The sequence below is a fragment of the Rhinolophus hipposideros genome, assembly GCF_964194185.1.
Source record: "Rhinolophus hipposideros genome assembly, chromosome: 5".
In the NCBI taxonomy this organism is placed as follows: domain Eukaryota; kingdom Metazoa; phylum Chordata; class Mammalia; order Chiroptera; family Rhinolophidae; genus Rhinolophus; species Rhinolophus hipposideros.
This window is the reverse complement of record NC_138051.1, coordinates 39,923,591-39,936,110: the sequence shown is the minus strand read 5'-3', so window position 1 is coordinate 39,936,110 and position 12,520 is coordinate 39,923,591. Positions and strand designations below refer to the sequence as shown.

At 38.0% G+C, this 12,520-nt stretch overlaps 1 protein-coding gene across 4 annotated transcripts in view; it reads right to left on the bottom strand.

Moving 5' to 3' along the window:
* The window catches only part of MAPDA (N6-Methyl-AMP deaminase), a 31,162-nt gene that overhangs the window by 11,479 nt on the left and 7,163 nt on the right, over positions 1 to 12,520 (bottom strand). For 3 of the 4 annotated variants that reach the window (XM_081049251.1, XM_081049250.1, XM_081049252.1), the window contains 7 exons: positions 12,262 to 12,322; positions 9,749 to 9,836; positions 7,787 to 7,868; positions 5,398 to 5,524; positions 4,272 to 4,352; positions 2,283 to 2,421; positions 211 to 311 (listed from right to left, as the gene is read on the bottom strand). In XM_081049251.1, the coding sequence (XP_080905377.1) occupies positions 211 to 311; positions 2,283 to 2,421; positions 4,272 to 4,352; positions 5,398 to 5,524; positions 7,787 to 7,868; positions 9,749 to 9,836; positions 12,262 to 12,322 (679 nt within the window). The remainder of the gene's footprint in view (positions 1 to 210; positions 312 to 2,282; positions 2,422 to 4,271; positions 4,353 to 5,397; positions 5,525 to 7,786; positions 7,869 to 9,748; positions 9,837 to 12,261; positions 12,323 to 12,520) is intronic. The other variant, XM_081049253.1, reaches the window with a different exon arrangement.

Below are 12,520 nucleotides of genomic sequence, written 5' to 3'. Positions count from 1 at the left end.
TTGTTTTTAAATGTTCCCCAGGTGCTATCCAGGACTTAGCCCACAGAGCCAAACCAGAGTCACCCCGGCCCTTTGCACCCTCTCATATCCCAGTCTCGTCCTCTGACCACTACCCTCAGGCATGCAAGAAGTCAGCTAGGTAGTGAATGTCTAACCTAACACAACTCGGGGACTAAAAAGGAGCAAAACACTTCACACAAAACACCTTACACAGATCACAGAAGGATGGGCAATGCTGTACCAGAACCCAAAATGATGCTGGTCGTAAGACGGAACTGTCTGACTTTTGATGTTTGAGGTCAAACAGAGTTCTAGACGAATGGAAGAGAAAAACTCGTTAGAAGATTAGTAGACTCAATCAGTGTTCATCAACTACATACATGAGAAATCTTTGCAAACTGCTAATTTTCAGTAGTTCATTATTTTACAATATTGATCTTACATGTGAAAATTTGTAGTTCAATTAATGTAGTTGTGTGGGAAATATGTGCTGCAACTTAGGGAAGCAACTGTACCAGGCAGGGAATTAATATCCCCTTCACAGCTATGTGCTCCCCCTTTCTTTTACCAAAATGGAGAGGAAAGAGGAATGTTATAAGCCAGTCACCATGAAGAATACAGGGAAGTACCATAATAGGGGAACAGAAGGAATTTTTGCAGGATTGCTGCACTTCTCTCTGGTCTTACAGTGGAGGCTGAAATAAAGGTAAGAAAATGGTAGCACTGCTTAAGGGTTACAGCATTATAAAAAGCCAGGAGCAGAAACAAACTTTTTCCATGGCTTCAAAGAAAACACCCAAGCTCCTTTACTCAGACAACGGTCCAATCACTGCCTGCTGTAAGTCCATCTTAAGAATGACTTCTATTAACAAATTCCTGCCTTGAAACACTACCAGGCTCCCCAAGCAGAATAAAATATTCCACTGACTTGATGGACAGTGTCTGCTAACTTCAAGGCAGCCTCAACATAGGGCCACAGGGAATCGCAAACCCCACCTGCCCCCACTCTGCTGGGAGCACAGCTGGGTCACTACACCAAGTAAAATCACTATGCAGTGGTTTCCATTTTCTCTACTTCTGTGGATGTTTAAAAATTTCCTCAGGAAAAAACAAGGTTGAAAATTCTGTAAATCGTTTAAAAACGCATACCCACACAAGTGTTTTTGCAAATTGGTAAATTTGTGAATTCAATGAATTTATCATTCAGGAAAATGAATGGCAGCCAAGTGCTTCTTTCCCTCTTCAGAAAGGCCTTCCTCAACCATCCAATCAAAAGTGGTTACCTCATCATTATTCTATCAGCCTGTTTAATTTTCTTCAAAGAACTTAACACTGATGTGTATTTGTTTATTGTCTCTCTTACGTATAATATTAGAATGTAACTTCCTTGAGAAAGCAAGCTTGTCTGTTTTGTTTACTGCTCTATTCCCAATGATTTGAACAGTGACTAGAACAGAGTAGGCACTTCATAAATATTTGAGGTTAAAGAAAAACAACTCCAGGGATACACATGGAGACAAACAAGCTTGTAATGGTCAACAGACATATAAAAATATTCTTAGCGGGAGGGTGGGGGAGAAGAGCCGGTAGCTCAGGCGGTTAGAGCTCCACGCTCCTAACTCTGAACGCTGCCGGTTCGATTCCCACATGGGCCAGTGGGCTCTCAACCACAAGGTTGCCAGTTCAATTCCTCAAGTCCCGCAAGAGATGGTGGGCAGCGCCCCCTGCAACTAAGATTGAACACGGCACCTTGAGCTGAGCTGCGCCCTCCACAACTAAGACTGAAAGAACAACTTGAAGCTGAACGGCACCCTCCACAACTAAGATTGAAAGGACAACAACTTGACTTGGAAAAAAAAGTCCTGGAAGTACACACTGTTCCCCAATAAAGTCCTGTTCCTCTTCAAAAAAAAATATTCTTACAATTTTCCAGAATTCTTAGTTTTTAAATAAATGTTACACATTTCCATAACACATGTTAATCTGGTTTAAGTCATTTCAAAATACTAGATGACACTTATTCCTTCAATATAAACTGAGTTCCAGGAGCTGGGGAACATTAACAGTGAAAAGACAGACAAGAGCACTGCTCTCGTGGAGCTTATGTCCTAATGGGAGCTCAAACTTTCTGTTACTTAAGTGAGGCTCAGAAAGCACACACACCATGTATCTTTTATTTTCTATATATTTCAACAGTATTTCTCTACATATGGGTTACAACCTGGGGATGGGAAAGGAAGAAACGGAGGCTTGCCTGGAGGACCTGAAGCCCTAAGCCTTACCCAGAGGTATTTGGTGTTTCCTCACAAAGTTCACCAGGTCCAGGGATCCTCCCTCAGAGGAGCTGAGAAATGTCCCATGCCCGATTCTGTCAGGAAGCAGATCCAGGAGGACTTGGGTTTCTTTTATTTGGTTTGGAATCTCAAAAAAAGCAGAGAAAGGGCATCAATAACCTCTTTCAGTGGTTCTTAAAAATACTTTTTTCTATAGCCAAGTCCCTCTGAAAAGGTAACAGAGACATTCTAGAAAGCTGAACTATTTCAATCTTCCCAGCTCTCTTCTTTGCCTTTTATCTTCCCATTCATTTCCCAATATTCTTCTAGATTCATTTCAATGATATTATAGTTAATAATAAACTCTTAAGGACCTACTTTGTGCCTTTTCACATAAATTCTCCTTTAAACCTTGTAAGAATATTGCAAAGCATTAAGATGCAGAAATTAAAGCTCAGAAAAAGCAGGTAATTTTCAAAAACAAAACCTCACTACTTATATATATGTGTGCTCTGTGTTGTATATATGTGTTCATATAAGAAAAAAAGTCTGAAAAAATATAAACACAAAACTGTTAATAAGATCAACTTGGTAGAACTGAAACAGGAGGGGACCTCTCATTTTTCATTTATGTTTCTCCTTCTACATTACAGTTCTCTATGCTTGGATTTTCTTCAGATACATGTAACTTTTGTAATTAAAAATCAAAAGTACTTTTAACAAATGTCCAAGATCATAGAGCTAGTGAATGGTAGAGAGAAGGGTGAAATCTGGCTCTGTCAGACCCCAGGGTTCAGACTCTCTCCACACACACAGTGTGCTCATGTTTTCTTTTGACAAGGCTAACCACATACATACTACAACCACCATGAAAATGTCTGTCTGTACTCTGTATCTCCTACATAGCCTAAAAGGCAAATGATATAACATGTTGAAGTGAAATGCTTTATATCCAGTGGATCAAACAAGAAAAGCAGCAGAAAGGTAAAGAGCAGTTTCTGATGCCACGTACAAAGACCAGAGATGACTGGTCACAGTGACGCGTGCTGGCTGTTTCATAATACTGACCAATTGCTTTAATCAGGCATCAGTTAGATCAGCTAGAGGCTGTCCTAAGTGTGGAAGGTCTTTGTGATCAGAGTGTGGAAACATGGAACCTAGATTTTAAGTTCTGCCACTAGATAACTGACTCTATGCTTGTAGACATGAAACACATCAGTACTGACAAGAAGCTCCAATTTTTTCCTTAATCTTTAAATCGCGATGCTACTCAACCTTTACACATTACCCCATTTAATGCTCACAATAACCCCATGAGATAAGTGGAGTGTTATTCCCTGCATTTAAGAAATAAATCCAAACTCATCAAGTTGTACATATTAAAAAAGGAAAAGAATAGGAAGAAGGTATACCATCTGTAAAATGGGGAAAAGGGCAATAGAGTCCCTAGTTTGCCTCACAGAGATGTGCTTAAGAAAGTGACTGTTCTCCAGCCATTATCTGTACATTATCTGTCACCTGCTCATGCTGCCAAGGAGCTGGGGACCGATGAGGGGCACCTGATCTCCCTGCTGAGCCTTATAAAATAATGATGAGCTACTTCCTTTCTTGCCAGTTCATGTGATACGTTCAGGTCCCTTTCCCTGCGAGGACAACTGAGATGAACTGGTGCTTCTCTCCATGTCAGCTTGCCAATGACAAGGTCGATGATGGAAATCCAGGCATTTTCTTTAGCAAGATGTCATTATGCTGTTTCAAAGACACAGCTGTACTATATATATAAGTCAACAGCCATCCCCCCAGGAACCACAAAAACATAAAAACAATAACATGAGCGACTAAAGCAAGTCATGCCTTTATCATTATAATACATATTAAAAAATATTTCTACTTTCTCCTTCTAAAAATGTTTTTTGAAGCCAGATTTTTAGGCAATTAAAAATGATTATTTTCCATTGTAATCTACTCTCTCCAGCCTAATTTTACAATATTATTTACCTCTGAAAGATGCAATGCCAACTTCAGACCTGATTTTTTTGCTTCTAACAGTGGTTCCAAGAAATCTTTTGCTTGTCCTGCCTTGAAGATAAAAGTTAAAATGAGGATGCCTGAGAACTCTAGGCAAACTGAGGATTGAGTACTCTGTCCCAATAAACAAAGGAATAAAATAATAGCAGGAAAAAAATGGCACATTGATTCACTTGCACATTTTATTTCTAAAGCACCTACAATGTTCTAGACACTTTGGGGAATACAAAGCTGGCAAAAACACAGTCCCTGCCTTCAAGAATCTGAAGTATCAGTGGACCTAAGGTCATTTAGCTAAGCTAGATATAGCAGTCATCAAATTTTATTTCTGGAAGGGTACCTCGTGCTAACAAAGAGAACTTACCTGATTAAGGAACCCACCTGATTACTAGAGAAAGCTTCTATCAAATGGATGGATGAAACAGAATAGACCAAGGTTAAAGCTATAAGAAAGTTTCATGGGATTCTAATTCAGTGGCTTGCAAGCAGGGGCAATTTGCTCCCCAGGGGACATTTGGCAATGTCTAGAAACATTTTTGGGTGTCACAACTGTGAGGGTGCTATTGGCATCTAGTGGGTAGAGGCAAGGGATGCTGCTACATACCCTGCAATGCACAGGACTCCCCACAACAAAGATTTGGCCCCAAATGTCAATGATGTCACAGATGAGACATCCTGCTTGGATCTGACATTCAAGAAGCTCTAGGCCAGTCTTTCTCAACTTCGGGTTCTACAAAATAATTAGGCCCTAGCCATAATGAAGCATTAATTCAGCATTATATACCCATTGTATGTAATGAATTAACTTCTCTCCTATGTATGTAGAATGGAACTACCTGTGTACCATCTTTAGAAGAATGGGGAAAATAATTATTGTCATCAAAATATTTTTTTATTTTTTAGAGGGGTTAATTACTTCACAGAACCCTGGTTGAGAAGAGTTGCTACAGACATTCTGGTTGTCCAGGGCAGAATAGGGCTTCATCCACACAGACAGTCTATTGGACCTCTGGAGAATGCAGGATGCTTCAAGCTAATCCTTCTCTCACAAATTTGACCTTCTAGAAATAAAATGCATTTAGGAAAAATAACTTACGTTAGGGTCTCCACTAAGGTCAAGGCCAAGAACTGTATCTTCAGTAGAAAGGAAGAATTCTTCAGCAAGTTTAACAGTCTCCCTGGCCACTGAAGGGCCACCTCTTCTGTCGACTGATATCAAATACCTTTAACATGAGAAAAACACCGTTGAAAATGAATATGGTGCAGATGAAAAAGACAACTCTTGAGTATGGCCAAAGAACTACGGCAGGTACATGTAATACATCTTACTGACACGACATCTTACTTTGCAGAGGAAATGAGACATAAATTTCTAAGTAGCACCAAATATCTAGTTAGTGTTCAAATTTCTGGGTCATGTTTTTTTTTGTTCAAATATTTTGTTTTTTACAGTTTGATTCATAATCTAACCAAAGGTCTACCCATTGTGTCGATCAATGCGTCTCAAGTCTCTCTATCTACAGCCACCCCCCCACCTCCCACCTCACCCTACTTTCCCTATTTCACCCCCACCTCTTTTCTTAAATTCATCTGATGAAGAAACCAGGTCATATTTGTCTTATAAAGTTTCCCACAGACTGGATTTTGCTGACTGAATCCCTGTGTTGCTAGTATGTTCTCCTGTCTCTTGAATTTGCCGTAAATTTGATCTAGTCTACATGCTTAATCATATCAGATTCACTTTTTTGGCAAGAATATTTCATTGATAGTAGTGTATTCTTTCATCAGGAGGCTTAGATCCATTATTTCTTTAAGGTTTATAAAACTGGCAATATTCTAACATGTATCCAATAGCTAATACAAATTAATTCTTCATATATTAGCTGGAATTCTACAAGGACTCTAATATCCAGAGAACCCCTGTTAATACTGTATAATTTTCCTCCAGCATTAATTAATCTATTTATTCATAAAATAAACAAATTCCTCCAGCATTTATTTATTTACAAAATTTGGATCAACTACATATAAAACGTAGTGTCTTTTTTTTTCACTTAACAATTTCCCTGCCATTATATAATGCTAGAAAACAATATAAATCATGTGAACATAACAATATAATTTTCCTCTGATTGCTGGACATTTTAGGATGTTTTCTACTTTTTGTTATAAATAACACTACAATGAAGAATCCTACATGTAAATCAATATTTCCTTAGGATACATTTCTAGAAGAGAATTACTGGGTCAGAGGGGAAAACTATTTTCATAAATCTTAATACATATTGCTCCTTAGAGAAGTTTTATTAATTACATATGCTCACTAAACATGTATGTTCACAAACAGTGGTAACGTTACCCCTTGGAAGGGGGCTACTGAAATATGTTCTTTTAAAATTATCTGATTAGTCAGATTAGTTTTCTGTGCATTTATTGGCCATTTGTATGTATTCTTTTATGAATTCTCTTCTTGCCTTTTGCCTGGTTTTTTTAAATTGGGGGATTAGTCTAGTTAAGCTTCATTGTGAGAGATTTTATAGCCTAAAACGCTACAGCTAGCTTTCTTCCTTCGAGGACCTACTGAGCCCTTGACTATGTGCCAGTTCTGTTCTAAGCACTAGATGTGTAGTGGTGAATCATAAGACAAGGTTCCTGGCCTAATGAATTTACACTCTAGTGGGTGCATATATATATATATATATATATATATATATATATATAAACACACACATATATATATATATATATATATATATATATATATATATAAAACAAGATAATTTCTGATCTGGTTAAAAAGAATGCTATAAAGAAAAGAAATGGGACGACTAGAGGATTTGCAGGGAGCACTTAAGATAAGGTGGTCAAGGAAGGCCCCTCTTGAGAAAGTGACAGCTGAATTGAGACCTAAATAATGAGAAGAAAGAAGCCAGCTATCCAAGAATATGGTGGAAGTGAGTTCTAGGCAAAATTAAAGGAAATACAAAGGTACTGAGGTGGGAGGGTCTTCGCCTATTTGGTGAACAGAGAGCAGGCCAGTGTGTATTAAGTGACGAGAGGTCCAAGTGAGGCAGCTGAAGAGAGGCAGCCAGATCATGTGGGACCCTGGAGGCCACAGTAAGGTTTTAGCTGAAGAGCAATGGGAAGCCATACTTCACTATGGCAACAGTATGAGAATTCTGTTGCCACGTGAATAAATTCAGACATGCATTCTCAACATTAAACAATAGAGTTGTTTTGTTTGTTTTTTTAAATATTTATAAGAGTTTATTTGAGCCAAACTGATGACAAATGCCAAGGAGCATTTGTCATCAAAGATCTAAAATGCTCTAAATAATAGGGTTCTTGACTGTTTTTTCTATTATAAGATAAAAATCAGTTACTGGTTGATTTATGAAAATCCATTACACCCATGATCAAAGTAGTAAAATTTTCACACATCCTAGATTTTTAAATGGTGACCATTAAGGTACAATGCTTCTTACCTGACATCAATGTCTAAGTTTTCGTGTTTAGATTGTTTTATACCCTCAAGTACAGATTCCACATAAGTCTTTTTAGTCATTCCTGGAAAGGACAGAAAGAAAATATAGAAAGAGATTATCACTTATTTCATCCTTCAACATTAGCATTCCCTATGTGAACAATTACATTTCCACTTTATGTTGAGACAAGGACATGGTTAAAGATGAGTTAAAACATACCCTTGTGGATGTATTTTAGTAAATGCTAACTGAACAATAAAATTGAAAAAAAATGAAGTACTAGAAAAATGAAATGAAAAAAGGCAAAATACAAGCCCATTTAAATATTATTCTTAGATTCCATTGACAAATTCACTCTCACAAATTGCTGTAAAATTTGTTAAATGCTTGTTCTAACAAAACAAGAATAAAAAGCCCTTTTCTGAAGCCTGTCCTTAAAAATAAAGAAAGAAACCAAGAAAACTTTTTTTCTCTATTAGCAAAATGTTTTCCTGCTGGTCCAGAAAAAAAAATCCTCTCTTAAGTTCCTTTCTGTTTCTTTTTCTTTTTTTTTTTTTTTTTTACTGAATTACCAATTTATTATAAAAGACTATGATTCATGAACAACCAGATCAAGGTATTGTCAATGTCAGAAGCATCCAAACCTATAGAGAATTTTTTAAGAATTTATCTGAGCCAAACTGATGAAATATGCCAGGGAACAAAATTTCAAATGCTCTGAGCCCCCTTCTCTTTCATCCTGCTCAGGTTCAGCATTTCTCATCCAGGGCACCAGAGATGTTCTTGAAGTTTGGGTGCTCAAGTCCTCTTCTTCTGGGGGGTTTTAAAGAGCCCTCTCCTGAACAGCCTCCTCTAAAATACTCTGGTACCCCAATTCTAAAATGCTTACTTTTGGTGGAAAATCTCTAGTAAAACAGAAATTATAAGGAAGAAAAATAAAAATTATATATATATACACACACCTTGTTCAGTCATTTAACACTATTTTGAGCATATACCCATGTCATTAAAGTGCCTTTGCTAATATTTTTAATGGTTGCCTAACATTCCATTAACTTTTATTTAACCATTCCCCTTTTGTTACATACTTAGGTTAACACTCCCCTTTAAATCTACATTCAAAGAGCAAATGAGCTCCAAGAGCAAACGAGCTCCAGTAATTGGCAGGTTTCTTGTCTCCTTCCCTTTTACTACCCTCACCAACATAACTTGGAACTGATTCTGCAGTTTAAAAGTGCAAGATCAGAATCTTCTGCTTCTTCTACTTCAACACTTATTTACTATACATAGTTTCAAAAATATTCTCTGATTGATGACTGGGCAACACATGTCAGGGTGCAAGATGACACGGTAGGATTTCTTCAGGTCACAGACAAGGTGCTAGGAGGGACCGAAAGATAATACAATACAAATAAATGCAAATGGAAAAAGGGTCCCAGGAACGTTCTCCAGACCACATCCAGATCTCTCATCTCCATCCAGACAGGTTATATCACATCATAGCTTGGCCCTGGCCTAAGATACTGTTAGTCCCTGAGAAATGACTGAATAACTTCATTTCAGTGATTGTCATAAAACATGATTCTGCATCCACTCAGTGGCATTGTCTCACAAGCGCCCTTGATGCAGGGAGTAAGAATTAGCTTACGTTTAAGACAATGCAACTATAAGGAGAAAATGTCCTTTTCTCAATGAGAAAAACAAGTTAAGAGAATAAATGAAATTTTTGCAGGCCTTTTTTATTTCCCTTAAACAGCTAATACCCTGACTTAATTTTTTAAAGAGTAACTTACTCATTAACAATGTACACCATGAACATACATTATAAGATTTAGAATGTTGATTCTACTTTTACAATAGTGTAAAAGTAACTGCTTCATATTCTCAACTTGCAAACTCATGAATGATCAAAGCACACAGGAAAAAAGACAGTACACTGGCTGAGAAGTAATTAAATTCTACCTGTAGCATTTTCTCTTCTGGGTGTGCTCCTTAGTTCCAGGTACTTGACACCATCATCTGCAAATTCTTTAATCACATCTTTTGTGACCTGATAATAAAGGCAACGTACACAATATTGATTTTAGTGTAAGGGTCCCAATGAAAGCGCCAAGTGCTACAGCTTTATTTCATTCATTAAGTTTGATTTGCAAGGAATGTTGCAAGCCTTCCATGGGGTTAAGATTACCCGCTTTGTCACACCTCTTGTGGAGAAGATGACAGAACTGCAACATTTCCAATAGTCCCATTACTCCCCTCATTCCCACATTAAATTCAAATCTGCAAATCATCACACTCTTTGTTCTTTATCTCCTTTTAACCATTTTAACCACTTCTCTATTTCCTACTGTTCATAACAGCAGCTTGAAAAAACAGAAATAAGGCAAAACTAATACCAGTTAAAACCATCTATGAGTGTATAGTACTAGAAAGGTACATAAGAAAATGAACAGCTAATATGACTAGTCATTACTGATATACCATTTAGTCATAGCTTAAGGTTCTTAATCAAGTTACTTAGGAATAAGTTGTGTTTTTCAAGAAATTCTTTAAGCAGGGTTAAATTTACCTCAGAAGTACTTAGGAAAATTCCTCTTAGGCAAAGGAAATGGGTGGTAAATATGAGTAAAACTGTATCCAATTTAGCACAAATCTCGACAATCCAAAAATTACAAAATGACCAGGGCAGATGGTATCTAAAGGCTAAAGGCATGTCTTCCTTCTCTGCTATTAATCCTAAAAAATACCAAATCTAAAAGAAAACGCACCAGGGTTGGGACACTTGACAACCTAGTCCTTATAGTTGGTGTCCTAATCTTAACCTGCTTTGACTACGTGCACATGGGCAGGCAAGCGCAGTGTCCTGGCAAAGGAACATGGGGGTGGCTGGTTGTGCAAACAGTGCCTAAGAGGGCGGCACTACCTTAGCAGATTCACTGCAATCCAAGGTCTGGGCCTCATCTTTTTTCTTTTTTAAAATTAAAGCCAAAAAGGAATTTATTATAATATAAATGACATGGGCGGCTCAGGCTCACCAGGTCTGGAGAATCAGTCTCAGAGACTACACAGGTTAGAACACAACAGCACTCACAATCATGTGACACCCCTCAACCAGAGAGACACCACTGCTTTCTCCACCCCTGAACAGAGCCTACGGCCTCCATGAGCCAGACCCCACAACACTGCTTCTCTAGGAACTCTACACTGCTACCATTGCCACCACCAGACTGTGGGCCTCATTTTTACAGGTGGAGGAATTTGTATCTTGTCTTTGCTCCAGAACTGAGCCGCCCCAGAGAGACCATCTCACTCTACCCCAGCTCACATGAACTAATGCAGGAGCCTGTTTGTTAATGTGTGCACTGACAATTAAGGTGGAAGTGAGAGTGTGAAGTGGCAGTCCTTCTCAGTGACGGAAGTGATCCTACCTACTACCCAGGGCACCCTTCTTCTTGGTGGTGAGATAACTGTGAAACCAAATGAATCATAGAAGGTTGCTGGCGAGTATGGAGAAGAGCAATCGGAGGAAGATTTATCTAGGCCACAGTGCGGCCTGTGGAATCACCATCCCTACCCCACATCCAAGAATGCTTCCTGGGGGTCCACATCTGTGTCTGCAAGGTTCAGTCCTGACTACAAATTCCTCAGGAGCAGGAACCATGTTAATCTATCTTTATGTCCCCCAGTCTCTAGCACTGGAATATTATGGGCACTCAGTCAACTTTTACTGAATTGAACTTTTAGAATTAACTCCTCCAAAAGATAATTAATTTACTGTTTACCATGAGGATCAATCAGTCTTGGCCAAGGAGGAAAATTCTTTCTGGACCAGTCAAAAGTCAGTTCTCAAGAAACACAGGTTGTATTTCTTATTTTGCATTTTTTGCTAATGATTAAGAACACTGACAGGATTTTGTTTCTCTCCATTTACAAAGAGGCCTTTTTAAAATGCCGTCCTGGCCAGATCACTGACACAGAAGCCAGTCTTCTGTATCACGGAGGCTCTAGTATCATAGAGCTTCAGATAAGGGAACACAACAGTGTCCGCTAGTCCTTCATCCCCAGAGGGAAGGTACAGTTTCCCTAGGAATTAGGAATTCCATCTCTAAGCACTTCTTGAACTTCTTCACTCTCTATAACGTCCACCCAGGCAATGAAAAGTCTCCCAAGCAATAGGGATAAAGCCTTGTCAAAGGCATTCCTAGCTGCGGTCAAATACTATGGAAAACAGGACCAGATTTTCTCTTCCACATTGTCCTCTGTCTAACAAAAGACATTCCTCTGCTTCTTTCCTCATATCTTTTATAATGAACAGTCCTTTGATATTAGCTCTTAGGCAAATGTCTTACATTGGTTTTGAAAAGAGTTGTCATAAAAAAGCAGAAAACATTTTTCATCATACTTGATGCAACAAGAGAAGGGCATAAATTACTTACTAATTTTTAAACCTGTGTAAAAATTGCTTCATTTCTTACCATTAGAATATCTTCAGGGCTGGTAGTAAGCTGATGAATAATCTGAAACATCTGGAAACATCTGTCACATGAATGAAAAGTTTTAACATACTAGTCATCAAAAGCTAAAGACAAACTCACTAAGCTGAATTAATAGATTTTAGGCTAATAGTAATTATATACTTATAAAGAGCTACAGAATAGGGTTTTCAAAAATTACATTGATCTGAAAAGAATGAAATAACTGAATATAAAACATTATTGACATTTTTAAGTGGGA